This window comes from Cetorhinus maximus, chromosome 7 (genome assembly GCF_964194155.1).
Source record: "Cetorhinus maximus chromosome 7, sCetMax3.hap1.1, whole genome shotgun sequence".
NCBI lineage: Eukaryota > Metazoa > Chordata > Chondrichthyes > Lamniformes > Cetorhinidae > Cetorhinus > Cetorhinus maximus.
In genome coordinates this window covers 48,246,373-48,270,111 of record NC_135885.1, presented here as the reverse complement: position 1 = coordinate 48,270,111, position 23,739 = coordinate 48,246,373, and the positions used below count along the sequence as shown (strand labels likewise).

General features: G+C 42.9%; 1 protein-coding gene across 3 annotated transcripts in view; it reads left to right on the top strand.

Moving 5' to 3' along the window:
* Positions 1-785: 785 nt before the first annotated feature.
* LOC144682765 (fibroblast growth factor 9) overlaps positions 786-23,739 on the top strand; it is a 111,960-nt gene continuing 89,006 nt past the window's right edge. Inside the window, exons 1-2 of one of the 3 annotated variants that reach the window (XM_078545438.1) lie at positions 819-1,320; positions 1,535-1,829. In XM_078545438.1, the coding sequence (XP_078401564.1) occupies positions 1,559-1,829 (271 nt within the window). In that variant the 5' untranslated portion in view covers positions 819-1,320; positions 1,535-1,558. Of the gene's footprint in view, positions 1,830-23,739 lie in introns of all 3 variants that reach the window. The other 2 variants (XM_078545439.1, XM_078545437.1) reach the window with 2 other exon arrangements.

Sequence of the window (23,739 nt, the reverse complement as noted above, 5' to 3'; positions counted from 1 at the left end):
ATATTAAGCAAAGCATATTCTGGCTGTAGTGTGACTTATACGCAATGCAGCCTAAGAGATGGAGGTGTTAGCTTCATTAAGGTGCCCAAATCTTTTATGAAGCATTGTGCAGGATTTCTAAACCTGAACAAATGCAATGTACGCGATATAATTTCTAACACGTACTAACTTCGATCAGAAACGCGAAAAACTTCATCTCTGAAGCTTTTATTAGTCAAAATTATTTTATGAAGATGGCTGTCAATTTTCAGGAACCTTCCTATATAATTCTTACAGAACTACAACTTTCATGAAGTAACTAAGAGAAATGAGGTATTTCATCCAGATCTACCCGCTTGAGCAGCGGCATTTCTGCAAATTAGCAAGTGTGCAGCTAAAACTGTTTAAAGAGTTTAAAAACATTTCAATTGCATTTCTATTTTGCTGGTCCAAAGTATATTGACTCTGCCAATTATTAAAATTAAGTGTAATCTCTGATTCCGGTTTATTTCAATTTTGGGGCGAATCCAGAAACGATGTCTCAGTGATATGAAAATTAATCTAGTGTTACTGATAAAATCAGCTAACGATAATCTTCACCTGAAAAATACTTCTTTCAATGAGTGAAAAGTTTAATTTACAGAGAAATTAGTACGGGCGCCCGATATAGTTTAAAAGGGCTCCTCAGCACACCGCTTCAAGTAGTGAAATTTCTCCTCAAGTAATCCATGGGCACTAGGACCGAGAAGGAGCCTATATGTCGTTGGTAAGACTACCTTAAACCCAACCCATGCCTGCTTTTCTGCGCCACTCTGCGTGCTTTATGGAGAGTATAGTTCAGACGCAGATAGTACACACATTTCACAGTGGGGTCTGCGTAAGGAACACCTGTTCAAGGCAGCCAGCAACCCAGCATTGGACTTGCAGATCTTTCTGCTGATGAAGGCGAGCGCCTGAAGCCTCAGACACTCTCCTGGTCTTCCTCAAGTCTTTGGATAATAAAAAGGTGACGTTTGGGAAAAAAAATAAGATCAAAGTTTTTGGATTGCCCCAGCGAGCAACGTGCGATCTATATTTCTCAAGGATTCATGCTGATGTATGCAGTCTTTTATAGAGTAAAAACAGCGCATGCCTTTCTGGAGTCAGAATCCATAAATTCTGACGTAGCCTTGTTCATCTAAAAAAAAAATCCAATAACGCCGGGTTTTAAGTTGCTATGACCATCGTTATCTTCTTCCAATGGAGAAACTGCGAATTTTTATTCTCAATGCAGCTGGATCGCCTGAAGATCAAACAGCCTGCTAGACCTGGGATTATTTAAAAAAAACAATATGTTAATGTGTGAGTATAAAGTGGTGGTTTCGTAGACTACAGTGATTGACCTTGAACCTGGCCCAAACCAAAACAGCATCTCACTTTTTATGTATGTTTTAATGGATTGCAGTCAAAACAATTCATTCTAAAAGAAACAAAAAGAGGAAAACACACGAGAGATCAATTTGGGCTGACACCTATATTATTATTATTCTTGTTTTTTTTTTGTTGTTATTATCAGAAGCAGAATCGCCGGCGGCGACTGATGGCTCCGTTAGGTGAAGTTGGGAACTATCTTGGTGTCCAGGATGCAATACCTTTTGGGAATGTGCCCGTTTTGCCGGTGGATAACCCGGTTCTCCTGAGTGATCATCTCGGCCAGTCCGAGGGGGGTTTGAGCAGGGGCTCAGTCACGGACCTGGCTCACTTAAAGGGGATCCTCAGGCGGAGACAGCTGTACTGCAGGACTGGCTTTCACTTAGAGATTTTTCCTAATGGAACTATCCAGGGAACCAGACAGGATCACAGCCGATTTGGTAAGTAGCAGAGAGACAAAGCACCTAATTGCCCTTAAGTAGGTCATAAAAGAAGCGTCTTATAATTTGTTTCTCCTTTTCATGACAATGCCAGATGGAAGAGTTTAATGCAGCACAGCTCTATGATGCGAGCAGATAGCAGTTGGAACGTATTTTGATTCCTAGAACGTGATCTAAGAATATCAGACATGACTAAATGATAGGATCATCGCATTAATTTAGGTGTATAGTGGTTATGGTAATTCATTATAAATATACCAGTATATCCGCATCTGTCTATATCTACCTGTTTACGTGTGGCTCTTACGTAAATTTCGTTCAGATAAATAACTTTCACAAATGGTAGGCTGCGGAAAATGGTCAGGCTAGATGACATAGATCCTGGCTATGTATGTGTATAGGAAAGTAGATTATGACTAAATGGTGCAATGATATACAGTAACCACACAGGATCATTAATTTAGGTGCACAGCTATTGGATGATGATTAAGATGTATTTGAAATGGAATGTGTATGTGGCCGTCCATCTACCTGTTCCTACGACCTTATGCGTGTGATCTTATGAAAATATCATTTAATGGGACGTCAGACTGGAAACTAACTTAAAATATTTATGGTTAGAACCTGCAGACAGAGCTGCCCTATTTTTGCAATTAGAGTTGGACAGGTAAGCTGCAAAATAATAAGTGCTGTCAAAGTTGGACATGGATTGCAAACGCAGTGGATTGCTGCAATCATATGACTCGGTGGCGGAGGTGATTGTTGGGGAGATCACAGCAAAGACTAATTTAACACATCGCCATACATTATTAATCAGATAGAGTTTCCTTGATATATATCTTTTAAAATACACAAGAAGCAATTCGGCCACGTGTGCATGATGACCTCGCGATGCATTGTTTGTCCTTATGGTTGATTAAAAGACGTTTTAACATCAAAAGCATCAACACTGCTCACCAGGAGGTAAATTGAGAGTTTTTTTCTAAGGGCTCTAGCCAAGCCTCTGCCTCTGGGTTCACGCCTCCAGCAGGTGTCTGTACGGCGGCCGCACTGCTACATTTCCAGAGAGGCAGAGATTCCCCCGGGTCCTAACGCACGCCTCGAATTTAGAATTTTGGGAGGAGAAAGTCAGTGTTGCAGCAAGATGTCTCATTCTCAAATACAAATATGGTCTAAACTACGGGGATAGTCGAACAGACAGATCCCAAATATGAAAGCGGAGAAAGACTAATAGGAAAGACTAGAACTGCTGCAGTGATTATCATCTATACTCAAACACATTGTAAAATATTTTAAAAATATATAGTACATTTGAAAAGAATTTAGTGGACGGAAACTCTATTTTTAAAAAGTAAGAGTTTAAAAATATTTTTTTGAGTGGCAAAGTAACATTTGGCACAGAAATCTATTTCAGCCATCCTATTTCGCGGCTGGGCTAGAGCGAGGAAATAGGTTAAAGTAGAAACTGAATGTGGAAAGTTTGATCTCTGTGCTGGCGCAAGAATATAACAGCAGCCCCCCCCCTCCAATCCACAGATTCCTGAGATCACCCATTTCAGTGCAGGCGTCTGCTTTTCCTTTGCACAGAGTTTTTGCTTTTCCTGGCCAATGTATTCGCGCACAATATTTTGCCTGTGCTGTCAGCTTTCCTTAGAGAATTCTGTCTTTTTTTTGCTTTTAGCGAAAGTCTAAATTCTTTGTTTCTAGTCATATCTGTTCCTACACGAAGTGGGCTTTCTATGTGCTATTTTGCCTGGCGCTGCTTGTGCTAAAACAGCTGGTGTCTCTTTTACTGCAGTGTCTCCTGCCCTCGCCTACCTTGGCGCTGGGTGGCACGCACTTTGCTACATTTCATAAACTGCTATGTTAGATTTAAACCCATACTAGTTTTAACTTGACGGATGTATTTTTTTAACTCCAATGTTCAGCTTCTGTAAGTAGAGACGTTAGGTGTCACAATCGATTCTTACTTTCTGAATCTTATCCTGAAGGTCATAGTTTTCTAGCAACCGATGAACAGGGTACTGCAGTGAGTGACAAGTCGGTCAAGTAACTGTATTTGTATCGATTTCATTTGAACCGACTAGGGATTTATTGTGTGAAGGCTGCTGTTAACAAAAATGTACACATTACATTTGAAAATTAATACTGAAATGCTCAAGGACACCAGAGAAAGTGGCTAATATCTTGGGAGCTCTGATGGATGAGGTAGGCGAGTGGGATTATTTTGCACTTCTGCTAATTGCTGTTTCATGATATACCCATAAATTCAGTCCAGCAAGGCGTGGTCTTCCATCCGAAAAAAAAGATTGACTTAGTAACTTTCAAATAAATGATCACTAAAGTGGAAGCAATAACCATATTGCCGAATCTTACATTGTGGTAGAATGTCAGTTCACATGTAAACATTTGCTAGGGCTAGTGTATTCCTTGCCATTTCAAATATTTTGAGTAACTTTCCTCCTCAAATTAAACAATTCAGTGTTAGTACAGAGCATGTTGGGTGCTTATTGCATTTGATGCTGGTTTAATGTTTAACTCGCAGTACAATTGTATTCCATAAAATAATCATTACAATCAATTTAGCTGCAAACTCTAAAATGAACTGCTCTTTTAAGCGTGCACTGTTGCGGTTTACTGAGCGTGCTGCCTAAAATACACTTGTGGGGCGGGGGGTGGGGAGATGGGTGTGTTGGCTGCTACGTTTTGGGAATGTGCAGCATTTTCTCTTCAAGGTCTGAATCGCTCGATATGCATCAATAGATGCAGCGTATCCCTTGTCTAATTGTTGAGTTTATACGGCGTGCTTTGCCTGCAAGCTGCACGTACGTCTAACCTTTAATGGTTAATGTAACATTCTTCGATTGAGGACACTTTCCAGATTGAACTCCACTGGGAAATTCAATAACTGGAAAGTGTAGGCGTGTCTTTTGTGTCAGCAAAACTACAGCGTACAAAAGCTGACGAAATATTCAGCAGATGGACGTGTTCTGAATAAATACCACCTTTTTAAATTAAAACTAATTCACAATTTAATTGGCTGATTTTGAAGCTCCAACCTCAGCTTTTGCTTGGCTTCATTGTTGGTTTAAATATTCCAATCTGCGGACATACAGCTGATTAAAATTGGATAAAACATTGCATTTCCTTTTCCATTTGCAGTTGCTTATGGAGATTTAAGACTAGAATCAAGGACTGTAGGAGCTTTGAATGTGCTTAGTTTGGCGGCGCTAGGACCACGAAGGAGACATCGGTTTATTATGGGGGCGTTCCAGGTTTAATACCTTTGTACTAATGTGTGTATTACATATTGTTTTCCTCCACAGCCGTTATTCGTTCGAACATATGTTTTCAATTAATCAGATTTATCCTCCTATAGATACACTTAATTACATGTTAGCATATCATTTAGTCTAGCATTGGTATACAATGGGAACAATAAGACTAGACGCGCCCGAAGTCATTCATCATTTATGCAATAACTGAAAGTAAACGACGCAGGCGTTCTGTGATCTCACTCCATTTTTTTGAAGTCACGTATTCTGTGCTTACTGTTAATATATTGGGTGTGGCATTGATATTTCCACACCAAGTCTGTGTTATCTGTTCTAAATACACGGTGACAGGGCTGGAATCAATGGCATGCGGGAGCAGTGTGGCGAGAGGTTGATTTCATTCTAACTTCTGAAGGAACCGAACACCCAATAGCTCAAGGTGTCAGCTGAAAAAATATCACCCAGAAGCGCTGCAAGCCAGGCGCTGCAGTTGGCATGCCAATCATTTCCCGAGCACCACAAGTAATATTTTAAGAAAAGGGAAAGACAGTTATTCTCATGGTGCAACACGCCCCCTTCCCTTACTAGTTGGAGAAATGCTTGCTGTCTTTAATGAAGCTGAGAAGCACCCGTTGTTTTTTCCTTTGTGTTTCCAAGTTTTAAATTTTTGTATTCGTTTTTTTTTATTAGGTTGTCAAGTTAAATGCCGGGATATAGACAGGTATAGAGCAAACAACAGAAAGCAGTGTTTTTATTGTCTCCATGACCCACCACCCAGAACCAACATCACCCCCAAAACCAAACAAAACAAATCCAAAAGGTCAGCCTTAATTTGTATAACAGAAATTTTCTGTGTAGGAGGTTGATTCATAATTTGGCTATAATTTTCTTCCAGTGGCACAAACCCACCCATGAGGCAAGACCACATCATTCTACACTTCCCCTCACATCCCCCCTACCTGAGCAGTTCAGCTTTCACCAGGGAAAACAGAATAGCTTTCCTGCTCCCTGACCACCAGCAATGCTGCCATTTGCCAGCTGTTAAGAGCTATGGTGAACCCATAGACATTTCTGTGTTTTCCATCACCACTTTAAGGAGAGAGTTGGCCTACATTCGGTGCCTATCTTAGCAGGATCGTTTAGATTGGGAACTCTGCGTTCCCCCATTCCATGGCATTGTGATTGATTGTCTATCACGTTGTGAAACTGGATTGGTTCCATCAATTTTAGTAACCTTTTGCAATTTGCTTTTGGGAAGAGAGTTTTTCGTCCAAGTGGCTGGCTTAAGCATTTTTAGATTTTTTTTGTGGACGCATTGAATTATTGAACATTCATTTCTTTCAGGTTGGAATGAGGCCTAGATTTCTCACACAGTACATTGCAGCTTATGTTTTTACCAATCAAGGAACAAACCTTCCTGGCTGTATGACTCAGTACCATACTATATCTTATAATTTCCTATTGAGCCTTTATGGGAGCTCCACAATTTATAATATATATATGTAGTAGTGTTAAGTGTAAGGTATCCATAAATAATTAGTATGTCATGATCTCAGCTGTCCTGTTGCAAAAGGCAACAAGTGGATGCCAGGTACATGCCATGAAAGATATTGGCAGAAATGGAGAGAGAAAATAAGAAACATAGTCACCCTGGACTCTGGGTTAACCTCAGATATTGCAGAATGGTCAATTATGAAACCATTTCAATAGAGACATTAAATCATAGAAACTTACAGCACAGAAGGAGGACATTCAACCCATTGTGTTGACGCTGGCTCTCTGAAAGAGCATTTGTGCTTATTCCCCCATCCCCGTTTTGTGTCCATAAACCTTTAAGTTCCTAATCCCCAAGTGCCTGTGGAACTCCATTTTCAAATTATTTATGGAATCATCTTACACCACCTTTTCAGGTAGAGCATTCCAGATCTCAGCTACTTTGGTGAAAAAGATTCTCATTTCTCCTCTAGATCGTTTTGCAATTATTTTGAACCATGACCTTCAGTTATTGGTCCATTCACTAGAGAGAATTTATTTCCCTATTTACTCCATGAAAACCTCTTATCATCATGAAAACCTCTATTATGCCACCTCTCAACCTATTCTGTTCCAAGGAGAACAGTCCTAACTTTTCCATTCTCTTCTTCTAACTGAAGTCCCTCGTCTCTGGTAACATCCTGCTATACCTCCTTTGATCCTTTCTGATGCCTTTCTATCTTTCCTGAAGTGTGGTGTGCATAATTGTCCACAATACTGTGGCTGAGGCCTAACCAGTGATTTATGAAGTTCTGGCATGATCTCTTTGCTTTTATATTCCATTCTTCTATTTATAAACCCAAGTTACACATACTTTTTTAATCAACTTGCCCTGCCACCTTCAAGGGTTTGTGTACATGGACACCAAAGTATCACTCTCTGCTCATCTATACTTTTGAAAACTGGCATTTATAAGATACTATATTTCCATATTACTCTTCCCAAAGTGAATCACTTTACACATCTCTGCATTGAACTCCATCTTCCACACTCCCACCCATTTCTGAAGTCTAAAACTATCCTCATCATGATTTACTGCTTTGCCAAGTTTTGTATCAGCAGCAAACTTTATAATGCTGTTCCCTACATCTGAGTCTAGGTTGTTTATAAAAATTGCAGAGTAATGGGCCAACATTTGATCCTTGGAAACACCACTCCAAGCCACCACCCATGCTTTGTTTGCTTCCTGGATCTGAGCCAATTTTGGATCCATACTGCCACTACCCCCTTAGTTCCGTGGGCTTCCATCTTCTTAATAAGTTTCCCCTGTGGTACCTTTTCAAAAGCCTTCTGTAAGTCCATATATACGTCCACTGCACTACCTTGATCAATCTCCTCTGTTAGCTCATCAAATAATTTTATCAAGATAACCAACACGATTTACCTTTCACAAATCTATGGCCTTGATTAACCCATACCTTTCCAAATAAAAGTTTATTTTCTCCCTCAAAATGTTTTCCAATAACTTCTCCAGTACCGATGTTAAGCTGACTGGCTTGTTGTTTCCTGGTTTATCCCTCTCCCCTTTCTTGAATAGTGATATACCATTAGCAAACCTCCAGTCCTCCGGTGCTACTCTTGTATCCAATGAGGATTGAAAGATTGTGACAAATGCCTCTGCTATTTTTGCCTTCGCTTCTTTCACCAACCTAAGATGCATTCTGACCAGATAGCTTACCAACTTTCAAGAATAAAAATCCTTTTAGTATGGCTTCACTATCGATTAACTTTCCTCTCCTTTTTCAGTGTAACCCTTACATCATCCACTTCCTTTGTAAAGGCAGATGCAAAGTATTTACATAATTCTTTTCCATGTCCTCTGCCTCTGCATGAAGGTTTCTATTTTGGTCCTTAATAGACTTGACTTTTTCCATAGCAAAATGCTTACGCTTTATATGTTTCTAAAATGTTTTAAGGTTCAATTTAATGTTGCCCGCTAATCTTTTCTCATATCCTCCTGCATTAAGCTTTTCAATTTCCACTTGTACTTTCCATAATCTTCGTAGTTATTAACTGAATCATGCTCCTGACATTTTCCATAAAACCCCATTTTTCTTCTGTATTTTAACCTTGATTTCCTTTGTCATAGATGACACATTAGCTTTGGATGCTTTGCCTTTTTCCTTCAAAGGAATATGCCTTGTTTGTCCCGAACTAGCTCTTCCCGGAATGCCTTCTGTTGCTCTGCTCCTACTGTACCCTGGAGCCGTCTTTTCCAATCTACTTCTGCTAGGTACCTTCTTAAATCACTGAAATTAACTTTTCATCAGTAAGTGTTTTTGCCTTCAATAGCTTCTGGCCTCCTACTCCTACTTTAAACATAATTATGCTATGGTCACTGTTAGCTAGATGATCTCCTAATGTAACAGACTCCTCTTGCCCTGCTTCATTTCCCAGAACCAGATTCAACACTGTTCCTCCATTGTTGAATTGGAAACATAGTGATAAAGAAAGTTCTCCTGTGTACAAATCAGAAATTCTTCTCCTTAGCTCTATGTTTTACTCAGTCCATATTAAGATAGTTAAACTCTACCAATGTTACCAGCTCTATTTCTGTCACATGCTTTTGAAATTTGTCGACACATTTGCTTACCTATCTTCTTGGTAATACCATAAGATGTAGGAGTAGAAGTAGGCCATATGACCCATTGAGTCTGTTCTGCCACTCAATGAGATCATTGCTGATCTGCTAATCCTCAACTCCACTTTCCTGCCTTTTCCCCATAACCCCTGACTCCCTTACTGAATAAAAATCTGTCTATCTCAGCCTTGAATATACTTAATGACCCAGCCTCTACTGCCCTCTGCGATAAATAATTCCACAGGTTCACTACCCTCTGAGAGAAGAAATTCCTCCTAATCTCTGTTTTAAATGGGCGACCACTTACTCTGAGATTATGTCCTCTGGTCCTAGACTCTTCCACAAGAGGAAACAACCTCTCAGCATCTATCCTGTCAAGACCCCTAAGAATATTTTTTGTCTCAATAAGGTCACCTCTCATTCTTCTAAACTCCGATGAGGACAGGCCCAACCTACTCAACCTCTCCTCATAAGAAAATCCCTCGATACCTGGATCAACCGAGTGAACCTTCTCTGAACTGCCTCCAATGCCAGTATATCTTTCCTTAAATAAGGGGGCCAAAACTGTTCACAGTATTCTAGGTGTGACCTAACTAGTGCCTTGTGTAGTTTTAGCAAGGCTTCCCTATTTTTCTTTCAGGTGCAAAGGAACGCAAGCTCCAACAACTCATCAACACCAACACCCATCCAGGACCCTCCACCCCTGCCTGTCCCTCTGTCCCCATCCCGTCTTCCAATCCCAGCCCCGGCCGTGTATTCACCATACCCCCTGACCTTCCCCTCTCTGATGCTGAACGTTCAGTGCTCAGCAAAGGACTTAGTCTCATACCCTTGCGCCCTCATCTCAATGAATTTCGGGCTCAGCACGATGCTGAACTCTTCTTCTGCCGTCTTCGTCTCCGTGCTCACTTCTTTGGGCAGGAGTCCTTGCCCCGTTCAATGGATCCTTTTACCCGCCTCCAATATTCTCCCTCCACCTGGACCCTTCCCTCTGGATTCTTACCTTCTCTTGATCTTTTCATTGAGAACTGTCGGCGTGACATTAGTCGTCTCAATTTCTCTGCTCCTCTCACCCACTCTAACCTGTCTCTCTCTGAACTTGCTGCACTCCATTCTCTCAGGTCAAACCCTGACATTGTCATCAAACCTGCTGACAAGGGTGGTGTTGTCTGGCGCACTGACCTCTACCTCGCAGAGGCTGAGCGTCAACTCGCAGACACTTCCTCCTACCTCCCCCTGGACCATGACCCCGCCACTGAAAATCAAGCCATTGTTTCCAGGACTGTTACTGACCTCATCTCCTCTGGAGATCTTCCTTCCACAGCTTCCAACCTCATGGTCTCCCAACCTCGGACGGCCCGCTTCTACCTCCTACCCAAAATCCACAAACAGGACTGTCCCGGCAGACCGATCGTGTCAGCCTGTTCCTGCCCCATGGAACTCATTTCTTGCTATCTTGACTCCATTCTGTCTCCCCTTATCCAGTCCCTTCCCACCTACATCCGTGATTCCTCTGACACCCGACATCAGATCAACAATTTCCAGTTCCCTGGCCCCAACCGCCTCCTCTTCACCATGGACATCCAATCCCTCTACACCTCCATCCCCCACCGGGATGGTCTGATGGCTCTCCACTTCTTCCTCGAACAGAGGCCCGAACAATCCCCATCCACCACTACTCTCCTCCGTCTGGCTGAACTTGTTCTCTCACTGAACAATTTCTCCTTAAACTCCACTCACTTCCTCCAAATAAAAGGTGTGGCTATGGGTACCCGCATGGGCCCCAGTTATGCCTGTCTCTTTATGGGGTATGTGGAACATTCCTTGTTCCAGTCCTACTCCGGCCCCCTCCCACAACTCTTTCTCCGGTACATCGATGACTGCTTTGGTGCTGCTTCATGCTCTCGTCTGGACCTGGAAAAATTTATTAATTTTGCTTACAATTTCCACCCCTCCATCATTTTCACATGGTCCATCTCTGACACTTCCCTTCCCTTCCTTGACCTCTCTGTCTCAATTTCTGGTGATAGATTGTCCACCAATATCCATTACAAGCCTACCGACTCCCACAGCTACCTTGACTACAGTTCCTCACACCCCGCTTCCTGTAAGGACTCCATCCCATTCTCTCAGTTCCTTCACCTCCGTCGCATCTGTTCTGATGATGCCACTTTCAAAAACAGTTCCTCTGACATGTCTTCCTTCTTCCTTAACCGAGGTTTTCCATCCACGGTGGTTGACAGGGCCCACAACCGTGTCCGGCCCATCTCCCGCGCATCCACCCTCACACCTTCCTCTCCCTCCCAGAACCATGATAGGGCTCTCCTTGTCCTCACTTATCACCCCACCAGCCTCCGTATTTAAAGGATCATCCTCCGCCATTTCCGCCAACTCCAGCATGATGCCACCACCAAACACATCTTCCCTTCACCACCCCCCTGGCGACATTCCGCAGGGATTGTTCCCTCCGGAACACCTTGGTCCACTCCTCCATCACTCCCTACACCTCAACCCCCTCCCACGACACCTTCCCATGCAACCGTAGAAGGTGCAACACCTGCCCCTTTACTTCCTCTCTCCTCACCGTCCAAGGGCCCAAACACTCCTTTCAAGTGAAGCAGCATTTCACTTGCACTTCCCTCAATTTAGTCTACTGCATTCGTTGCTCCCAATGCGGCTTCCTCTACATTTGAGAGACCAAACGCAGACTGGGTGACCGCTTTGCAGAACATCTTCGGTCTGTCCGCAAGCATGACCCAGACCTCCCTGTCGCTTGCCATTTCAACACTCCACCCTGCTCTCATGCCCACGTGTCTGTCCTTGGCCTGCTGCATTGTTCCAGTGAAGCTCAACGCAAACTGGAGGAACAGCATCTCATCTTCCGACTAGGCACTTTACAGCCTTCCGGACTGAATATTGAGTTCAACACTTTTAGATCATGAACTCTCTCCTCCATCCCCACCCCCTTTCCGATCCCCTTTTTTCCCCCCAATAATTTATATAGATTTTTCTTTTCCCACCTATTTCCATTATTTTTAAATGTATTTCCATCCATTGTTTTATCTCTACCTTTTAACCTATTTCGATCCCTTCCCTTCATCCCACCCCACCTCCACTAGGGCTATCTGTACCTTGCTTGTCTTGCTTTCTACCCTTAATTAGCACATTCCTTAGATAATATCACCACCTTCAACACCTCTTTGTCCTTTTGTCTATGACATCTTTTGGCTATCTCCACCTATCACAGACCCTTTATCCAGCTCTACCTGTCCCACCCCCCCCCCCCCCCCCCCCCCCCCCCCTTAAACCAGCTTATATTTCACCTCTTTTCTATTTTTACTTAGTTCTGTTGAAGAGTCATACGGACTCGAAACGTTAACTGTGTTCCTCTCCGCAGTTGCTGCCAGACCTGCTGAGTTTTTCCAGGTATTTTAATTTTTGTTTTCCCTATTTTTATACTCCATTCTCTTTGAAATAAAGGCCAACATTCCATTTGCCTTCCCTATTACCTGTTGAACTTGTATGTGAGCTTTGTGGGATTCATGCATGAGGACCCCCAAATCCCTGTGCTGTAGATTTCTGCAGTCATTCTCTATTTAAACTATTCAGCTCCTGTATTCTTCCTGCCAAAGTGCATAACCTCACATTTTCACACATTATATCCCATCTGCCAAGTTTTTGCCCACTCACTTAACGTGCTATGTCCCTCTGTAGAGTCCTTGTGTCATCCTCGCCAGTTGCTTTCCCATCTACTTTTGTGTCATCCGCAAACTTCGTGATAGTACATTCACTTCCTTCATCTAAGTCATTAATATATGTTGTAAATAATTGTGGCTCCAGTACTGATCCCTGTGGCACTCCACTAGTTACAGGTTGCCATCCGGAAAATACCCCCCTTATCTTAACTCTCTGTCTTCAATTAGTTAGGCAATCCTCTATCCATGCTAATATACTACCCCCAACACCATGGGCTCTTACCTTATTAAATAGCCTTATGTGCAGTGCCTTATCAAATGCCTTTTGGAAATCCAAATATATTACATCTACTGGTTCCCATTTATCTATCCTGCTTGTTACCTCCTCAAAGAATTCTAATAAATTTGTCAGGCATGATTTTCCCATCATGAAGGCATGCTGACTCTGCTTGATTATGTTGTGTATATCTAAATGCTCTGCTCTTACATCCCATATAATAGACTCTAACATTTTTCTAATGACAGATGTTAAGCTAACTGGCCTATAGTTGCCTGTTTTCTTGTTTGCCTTCTTGAATAAGGGTATTACATTGGCAGCTTTCCAACCCTCTGGGACTTTTCCAGAATACTACCAGTGCATCCACTACCTCTGTATGTACTTCCTTTGATATCCTAGGATGCAAACCATCAGGCCCAGAGGATTTATCGGCCTTTGGCCACATTAGTTTCCCTAGTACTTTTTCTCTTGTGATATTTATAGTATTTATTTCCACACTCCCCCCCTTTTGCCCCTTGATCATTTAGTATTTTTTGAAATGCCATTAGTGTCTTTTAACTGGAAGACTGATGCAAAGTATTTATTCAACTCCTCTGCAATTTCTGGTTTCCCCATTATTATTTCCCCAGTCCCATTCTCTAAGGGGCCTATGTTCACTTTGGATACATTCAAAGAAGTTCTTACTGTCCACTTTTATATTACTTGCCAATTTACCCTGAAAGTTTATTTTCTCCCTCTTTATTTTTTTTGGTCATCTTTTGTTGGTTTTAAAACTTTCCTGATCCTCTGGCTTACCACTAATCTTTACCGCATTATATGATTTTTCTTTCAATTTGATACTATCCTTAACTTCCTTGGTTAACCATGGTTGGTTTATCCTCTTCATCAACCATCTTTTTTGCTAAACTCATTTCCCAGTCCACTCCTGCCAACTCTGACCTCATTCCTTTGTAATTACCCTTACTTAAGTTTAGCACAGTTGTTTCTGACCCAAGTTTCTCACTCTCCAACTGAATGTTAATTCCTACCATGTTATGGTCACTGCTTCCTCAGGGATCTTGTACTCTGAGATCATTTATTGAACCTGCCTCATTACACATTACCAGATCCAAAATAGCCTGATCCCTGGTCGTATCTACAACATATTGTTCTAAGAAACTGTCGCAAATACACTCTATGAATTCTTGCTCGTGGCTACCTCTGTCAATTTGATTTTCCCAATCTACGTGAAGATTAAAGTCACCCATGATTAATGTACTGCCTTTTTTACATGCCCTCATTATCTCCTGATTTATTCTCTGTCCTACTGTATAGCTACTGTTAGGGGGCCTATCGACTACTCTCACAGCGTCTTCTTCCCCTTGTTATTTCTTACCCCCAGCCAAATGAATTCTACATCTTCCGATCCAAGATTGTTTCTTGCTATCGTGCTTGTTCCATCTTCTACTAACAAAGCTACCCTGCCACCCTTTCCTTCCTGCCATGCCTTTTGAAAAGTCACATACCCCTGAATATTTAGTTCTCAGCTTTGATCTCCTTGTAACCATGCCTCTGTAATGGCTATAAGATCATACCCATTAACTTCTATTTGTGCCGTTAATTCATTTATTTTGTTCCGAATACTATGTGCATTCAAGTAAAGAGCCATTACTTTTGCCTTTTTAGCATTTTTTCCCCCTTTGACCCTCTTTGTTGCTGCTTTTTTTGTGTACACTCTGTCCCTTCCTGTCACACTCTGGGTATCATTACCTAAATAGCTACCCTACAATGCTGCCAAAGTCTACATATCCCCTCTTCAGAACCCTCTCCCCTGCCCTATTTAGCTTAAAGCCCTCTTCACAGCCCTAGTTATTTGATTCACCAGGACATTGGCCCCAGCACGGTTTAAGTGAAGCCCGTCTCACTGGAACAGTTCCATTCTACATCCAGTACTCGTGCCAGTGCCCCATGAACTGAAACCCATTCCTCCCACACCAATCTTTGAGCCACGTATTTTACTCCTTGACTTTATTTACCCCATGCTAGTTTGCCCATGACTCAGGTAGTAATCCTGAGATTACTACCTTGGAGATTCTGCTTTTCAATTTAGCTCCTAACTGTTCAAATTCTTTCAGCAGAACCTCCTTTCTAGTCCTACCAATGTCATTGGTACCAACGTGGACGACAACAACTGGATCCCGCACCTCCCACTCCAAGTTCCTCTCCAGCCCTGAGGAGATGTCCTTAACCCTGGCACTGGGCAGGCAACACAGCCTTTGGGACTCACGTTCATGGCTGAAGGCTGTGTTGCCCGCCCGGTGCCAGGGTTAAGGACATTTCCTCAGGGCTGGAGAGGATCATTTTGGAGCTCTATTAAAAAAAACTTCCAACAATGTATCAGTTCCTCCCCTGTTCCCCAACTTAAGCCAAATAGATTTAGTCCTAGGAGCATCTAGTTAATACCTTCAATTTAGAAGAGTAACATCATCCTTAAACAATACTACCACGCTCCTCCTTTTTTCCATTCTCTATCATCCCTGAGTACTTGATAAGAAGGATATTAAGGATCCATTCCTAGCCTTGTTTAAGCCATATCTCTGTTAATGCAACCACACAACAATCCAGTGTGGCAGTTTGTGCTGCAGCTCACCAACCTTACAGGCAATGTCATACAAACAATGTAATTCCTCATTCGTTACTTCTGCTATTTTCCTCAATCTGAACGACACTGCAATTTTTGGCATACTTTTAATCTTACTGCTGTTTATATCATGTCTTCTGAAATCATTACTGCTTCTCTCTGCTATTTTCTGGATCCTCTCCACCTTGCCAATTTAGTTTAAATCATCCCCAACAGTACTCGTTAACTTCTCAGTGAAAACATTGGTCTTGCCTTTGTTTAGGACCAAACTGTACGTCTTGTATTGGTGCCCCATCACCAGAACCCATCCCAATGTCCCAAGAATCTGAAACCCTCCCTCCTTCACCATTTCTCTCGTCACATATTTACCTGGGCTACCTTCCTGTTTCTGTACTCACCAGCACGTTGCGCTCGGAGGAATTCCAAAATTACTACCTCTGTGGTCCTGTTTTTCAACCTCTTTCCTAATTTCTGAAACCCTATCTGAAGGAGCTCAACACTTTTCCTACCTATGTCATTAGTTCCAATATAGACAATACTTCTGTCTGTTTCCCTTTTCCTCATAGAATATCCTGATGACCTTGTTCAGCGATGTCCTATACCCAGGCACCAGGGTGGCAACATACCATTTGGAAATCACATTTGTGGTTACAGAAACATCTGTCTATACTCCAGCTATCGAATTCTGCATTTATTTTTCCCCTGTGTGCAATCAAATCTCCTGTGGTGTCAGCACTTTGACTCTTACTCCATTCCTCCAACTCTTGGGAGTAGATTACTTGACTCCTGGCTGAGGTGTGAGCATGGCATGAGGAACTGACAGAGGATAAAATTGGGATAAAATAAATAGCATATGCATTTTCCCTGATCTTATGTGTCCCAGTTCTCTCCACAAACCAACCCATGCAGCTTCATGTTACTGGCAGCCCTCCAGTATCATGGCAACTGACCATTCTGCAGGGTATGCCTAAACAGGGAGTTTTGGTAAGGGTTGGTGTTTTTTTTGAGGCAGGGGGTAAGCAATTGCCTGCTGGGTCCAAGTCAGATCAACCTGATCCTGTGCTTACCCTATGTCAATAAATGTGCATCCCCAAAAGATGTTCCCGAATTTTGATTAGGAATTGGGACCATGGTAGATTTTTTTTCTTTCCTTCCTTGCCTGGGGATACTAACTTGTTTTATGTAGCCCCCTTGCTGAGGTCAGTTAACTCGACACAGACCAGGGGTCAAACTTGGGAAACTCTCTAGGCTGTTTAGCTCAGCATTATGCCACATAGTGCAATTCTAAGCAGGTTTTTAAAACCTTAGCTTACGGCACAAAACAAAATCAAAATCATAATCACCTCCCAGTATATTTCTATGCTGCAGCCTCTCAACTTGTTTTTCATACATCGTCATCTAATTGACCTTTCCTGACCTTGAGAACTGAAATTCTGCAAAGGTTTACATGTCGCCTTTTGCAGAATTCAGATCAGCTATTTTCAGCTGACATTTCGCATGAAGCTGCATGAGACAGCTTCCATGAAAATATGATATATAGCTTTTTCATTTTATGTTGCATTATTTATTTGGCTTTTCTTAGTTTAGGTGCAAAAAGGCTGTGCTTTCTGGTATCTCTTAGTCAAATTCAATGATATTTTCCAAAAAACACATTGTCTGTTTGAATCACAATTTAAATTTATTTTGTTTGAGAAATACTAAAATGGGCCCGTTGAACTGAACTTAGTACATTCTCATTTTTTGTGTTGTTGGCAATCATGATGTTCGTACGCTGCAAAGCTGAGGTCAGAACCAGTTTCCATTATTAAAGAAAACAAGAAAATTGAGTGCAGTTTTTAAATGGCCAAACATATATGATTGAGGCTAAGTGATACTGGCAGTAACTTCCTCTTGGGAGAAAATAAAGTGCCTTTGATTAAAAAAAATATTTTAAGACATTACTCAGAAAACTCCACGTGGAATTTTATCAGCCCGTAACTGCCTTTATTGTTAGAATGATTTTAGTGTTCAAGTCTGTACAATTTTAATCTAAAGACACTCATTGCTCCATGCTAACAATAACTTTACTCCACTTTGACCATAGTTGATTTATCTCAAATTCCTTGCTCTGAATTGAAGTTGCTGTTATCGGCATTTCACCTTGCTGGCACTTGCTGCCACTTGATCTACTACTTTATACATGAAGTTAAATTATCTCTTAGCCACGTGATTTAAAGTAGAGTATCCTTTAAGACCCAGTACAGTAATGCAATATAAAACAAATGCAACCTTTATTTCAGCAGCTGACAAACATTACATTGGGGTAATTCCTCTGGCTGTAACTATGATGGTATGTGCTTTTCAAATAAACTGGCATATGACCAGGCTATTAACATATTTGGAAATTTTGTTTTAATATGATGGGGTATTAACTAGTCATTAGTAGCATAAGTTACAGAAAAAGAAAATAATGCAAGATCACTTTATAACCCCATGTCCTCTTGAAATTGGAAGTTATGGTGGACTGCTTAAATTTCACTTTGGCTTGCCAATATAAACTCTATGAATCTTGAATTATGCAATGGTGTCAGTTTAAAGTAAACTCACCTCAGTTGGAGATTGAGTGGAAAGGCCAATTGGGAGACCGCACAATGGAAATGGCCAGCAGATTTGTTGCCATATTCCATTCCTTTGCCATTGCCTTCTGTTTGTCGTTGCTTTGTTTTGCTTTTACCATTCCAATTGTTATCTATTTCAGTCTCCGTTTCTTTACTGGATATTTTTCCACCTTAAATATAAATGCCTGTTTAATGTACTAATAAATACTGCATCTGATTTAGATGTATAAGCCAAAACGTAGAAATAACATTTCAGCTATGGGACTACCTCACGAAGAACTTGTAATGTAATTGGGGCACTTCTGCTCAATTCAGTTAGAGTTGTAGCCAGGATGCAGAATAAACACAATTGAGACACATTGCAGCAGAATGAACTTTCTTTTAATGAGGGCATTTAAAAAATATTTTAATCTTTAAAAAATTTATTTCTACCCTTTACCCAGTTGGTGCCATGCCAAAATATTTGTGGTTCCTGGGCTGGCTTTGACTTCCAGGCTGCAGTCAATGCTGTTTTATGGCTGCCTCATAGGTGTTACGTGAAAGCCACCAACAGATAACTTCTGGTACAATTTTTCTCCCTTCTATTCTTCCGCCAAGTGATGCAGCTTTGGTCAGGAACTCTACGGATAATCAGGGCCCATGTTCCCCTTCACTCTACTGCTGTGAATTGGTTCCTCAATGCGCTGCATCATCACTTTGTTGTAAACAGTACAGCCTGTACTTAATAGGAAGTTAATATTATTGGAATGTATAAGGAACAAAATTGTGAAAAAAGTTTTGAGAGGCTTAGTTCAGTCAGAACTTTCTCCTGTTAGTTTTTTTTAAATGTATGGCTGCATACATTAGATTGCTGTTTGAAGTGCTTAACACATTATAGTTTTTATTGTTTAAATGCTACTTAAAATAACAGTGACCATGATTTGACCAAATTAAAGCTACCATGTTGCAAATTCAAAAATGTCAACTTTCACTTGTGTCAATGTTTAAAACTGGAGCATTTAATATTCAGGAGTAAAGACCAACAGTCACCACATTTCTGCCCATTTAGACATTTAAGCAATTGCAACTGTGTTTTATATATATTCCATTTACTTTGCTCCTGTTTTAATACATTCCTACCATATATATTTAAATATCTCACATGTCCTAATTAATGTCCAAAGGCCCATTATCTGTAAGTCACTTGGAATTATTATGCATTTACCAACACAAATATATTGTAAACAATGCCCATCGAAAGTTCAATAGGCATTATGTTGTTAGGTCATACATGGTGTACCAACATTGATAAAAATTTTACTTTTCATGTTTTTCAGTGGGCAAGCATTTTCTAGATTTTTGATGAAACTCTGATACTGCTAGATTGCAAATATCATTATGACAACCAAAGATGTGAATCAGCAAATTCTAGTGCCGGGCTTTCCATGAACACAAACTATTGAATTGAATCCTCAGTCTGTCGGCCTGTTGTCATAACCAGGCATGCTGCAGGCACCAAAAGTCACCATCATTGTGTTGTGTGCTTTGCCAACTCCTGCAGTTGCCTGATCATTATCATTCTTCCATGCAGCCCTTCTTGCAAATTGTCCCACCATCTCAGCTGCAGTTTAGCATTAGATAAGTGATGTAATAATGCAAAAAGTAGAAAGTTGTAAAAAATAAAAATAAACGAAAGGGTTATCCATTATAAGTTCATGTTAAGAACGTAATTAGTGAATAAGTTGTGACGTAAGGGAAATTTTAAACACTTTTGATGCTGGTTCTCCAGCTTTAATTTCGGAAAAGATAAAATAGGTTTAATTCAAAAATGTTTACAGACTAACTCAAAAATAGCAATCATACAATAAATCAACATTCCCCTATTTAATCAATTTAATTTCTGTGCACGATTCCTGCTTTGTGTCACTTCCCAGAACAATGTCAAATAATTGATTCAAGCTATTATATCTTGTTAAAAGGTTAAAGGCCAGTCATCTGTGCTAGTCCCTGGATTAAATGTTAATCTGTGCCAATGCCTGCATTGCAGATCAGCCTTTTGTCAATCTCTCTCTCTCCCTAGTCTGGTTAGTCAGTGACAAACAGTAGAGAGAGTTTAGTTTGCTTTCTACATCTAATATCTGATACAGTACAGTAGATCCTTTGTGTCCTGTAGGCTACATCCAGAAAAGGCAAGGTATTTGGAACAATCTTGGAAGACTGTCCAGGTAGGACAGGAAGCGTTGATTTTTGTCAGCAGACACTAAAGTGGAATCGTCCCAGATTTGCACTAAATGCAGTAGCGGGCGGGAAAAAGGACATTTTACCTGCTGGCCGCAATGGCAGGTTTTCACGCCGTATTGTCCCATTCCCACCTCATTAATTATGCATTCTTGGGAAACACGCCGGGTCACTGGCGGGGCATCCTCTGATTTGTCCGCCCTGCCATCACCTAAGTTCTCCAGTAAACTGGGTATCATATTTAAAGGCTGCCCCTGCAAAGAACTAGCACACTTCAAGGGATAGGAAGCTGCTGGGAACTGATGTCTGTCAAAGGGAAGAAACATGCTTCCCCCAGATTGAGTGACACCTCCCTGAAGCACCTGCTGGACACAGTGGAGGCCTACCGCAATGTCCTTTATCCGTTCCAGGTGAAGGCCAGCAAGCAAGGTCACCAATCCAGCATGGGAGGCAGTGGTAGAGGTGGTCAGCGCCAAATCTGGATAATTTGGCAAAAGAGGACAGCCATCCAGTGCAGGAAGAGGATAAATTTTCTCAACTGTTCTGACAGGGTAAGTCATTCTTCTCATCACTCCCAACTCACACGCTCACAGGCCCATCACACATCCACAGGGATCTCACATCTCAAGGGACAACACCACTAACTCTCACACACACCCTCAGATCTCCTTCAAGCTCATCTGCTCTGGAGTTTGCGTCCTCATCCCATCCATGGCTCTGCTCACCACACAAACATTCTATGCAGTGCCATACGCCCTGCCCAAACTCTCTCCTTCTGTTTTCATGCAGGAGAAGCTGGCCCACAACAGCAGAGAGAGGTCCCAGACTGGGGGTGGAGTGGCCCACATTAGGCCCCTCACTCACTTTGAGGAGCATGCCATTGTGCTGACTGGTAAGGACGTGACCCGTGCTTGTGGCAATAGTGAGGCCGGTGGCTAACACCCACGTGAGGATCCTGCACCACATCATCCCTCTCTCAACGCAACTGTGAGTGCTTTCTCACCTGCTTTTGACTCTTCTGCCATGCACTAAGCATCTCTACTTTGGTTCAGAGGGAGCTCTGTCAAGCGAATGACACCCTCAGCCAGCTAGTCCCTCAACTTCATCCAGGTCTGCACCTCCAGTGAAGAGGACACCTCCTCCATCAAAGAGCTGGAAATAAGCAGCCTGGAAGACCCGTCACAGCATTTACCCACACCCTCCACTAGCGCAGAGACACACTCCTCAGTGGGACCTGGATCTAGAGCAGGCTTGGGTTCATAATCTGGTGGTCACAGCACGGACATGTGTCTGCAGCAGGAGGAGACAGGTTCGGCCGAGCTCCCCAGCACTCGGGTGACAGTGAGGAAAGAGGCATCTGTGAGGTCTGAGCAGATGACGAGCCTCCGGATTCGGCCTTCCAACTCATCATGGAGAATCAGCAGGAGGCGTGGGAACATCACCAGAGCTGTTGGAAGCCCTCAACAGAGTGGCTCATGAGTCAGAGGACTGCATCTGTCTGCTCTCTGATGAAGTGGTGCCCACATCTGCACTTATGGAGGTCTCCATGGGAAGGATGGTGGATGCCATGGAGGCCCTGGTCCAGCAGAACATGGAGATGTTCACAGACTTGCGCTCTATCGCGGTAACCATGGGTGAGTTCCTGCTGTGGCAACACGAGAGGGAAACAGGGCACTTCAACGTCCCTCCAGGTGTTCCCTCCCCTGAGGGAGTCAGGCCGGGCACCCTAAGGGAGGAGGAATGGCAGCTGGATACCCCTGAGTCATCCACTCAGGAATCTCAGAGGCTATCCTCTCCCTCCGAATCCCGCTCTACCTCGTCCTCCGTCACCACGGAGGGAGCAGCTGGCCCACCGGAGGACAGCCAAAGCAAGCCAGGGCCCTCAAGGCCTCTGCTCTCCAGAGGACCCACACTGAAGTCATCAGAGGCAACAGTACCAAACATTGCACAGACTGTCTCCATCCCTGCATCGGATGTCAGGGCAGCACATAGAAAATGTGATTGGTCTACAAAAGTTAAGAATTTCTGATCACAGTTGGTTGCATGGGTGAACACATTTAGTCACTTTATAAGCTGAAAATATATTCACTTTCACTGAATAATATGTGATGGTGTCTTTCAGCTTTATTTACAGGCTTTGCGAGTCCTCCTCCTGCATTGCACCCATCCCACCAGCAGTTCAGCTGTACATGGCTGGCCCACAGGTGATTCTGGAGGGAGAAGTGTGTGTGTGGCAGGGTCTTCCGGAGCCTCGTGCAAGCTCTCTCCCATGCATCTGGAGCCTTCCTCCATTGCACTTACCTCAATGCCCCGAGCATTTTCAACGCTGCCTGGTGGGGCACTTTCTGCCCAGCCACTGACTGCACTCCTATGCAGCACCTGTGCCTGCCCAGCGTGAGGCTCCTTTCACTTCCATTTTACAAGATGGATGTTGTAAAATATGCCTTCAGCTCCCCTGTCCTTTCCCCTCCCTCAGTCACCTATGTCGTTTCCCATCACCATTGCCCGCCCCCCCGGCATCGCCTTCCGCCTGCCCTCTGCCACCTACCAGCCAGAACCCTTTTCTTTCCAGGAGGGCCAGGTGAGCGTGCATGTTCCCTATCTTCCCGAGAATCCCATCCTGATCGACTTGGACCTCTTCAACCTCCTCCTTCCCACCCCCAGGGTCCATGTCTGCCCGAATCCCCACCAACCACCCTCACCGTCCCTTTTACTGCTACTGTTGCACCCTCAACCTCCCACCCTACTGGCTCACTCTGCCCTCTCTCATTCTCACCATTCCCTCCTACCATGCCCACCCTCATTTCACTTTCTAGGAGGCCGTCATTGACTTCACGGACCCCTCCCTTGCATGTTCACCTGGACATCGCCACCCGCCACCCCCCCCTTACTCCTTCCTCCGCTCTGACCTCCCCCTCCAGACTCCCTTCTCTTCCCTCTGCCCTCCGGACTCGTTTCTCTCGCCCCAGCCCGGATTCCCTTCTCTCGCCCCCACCCCGGACTTCCTTCTCTCCCCGCCCCTCTCCCACCCCACCCACCTCCAGACTCCCTTCCCTCCATCCCCTGGACTCCCTCCCTTACTCTTTTGCCCCTTAAACCCACCTCCTCAGTTTTC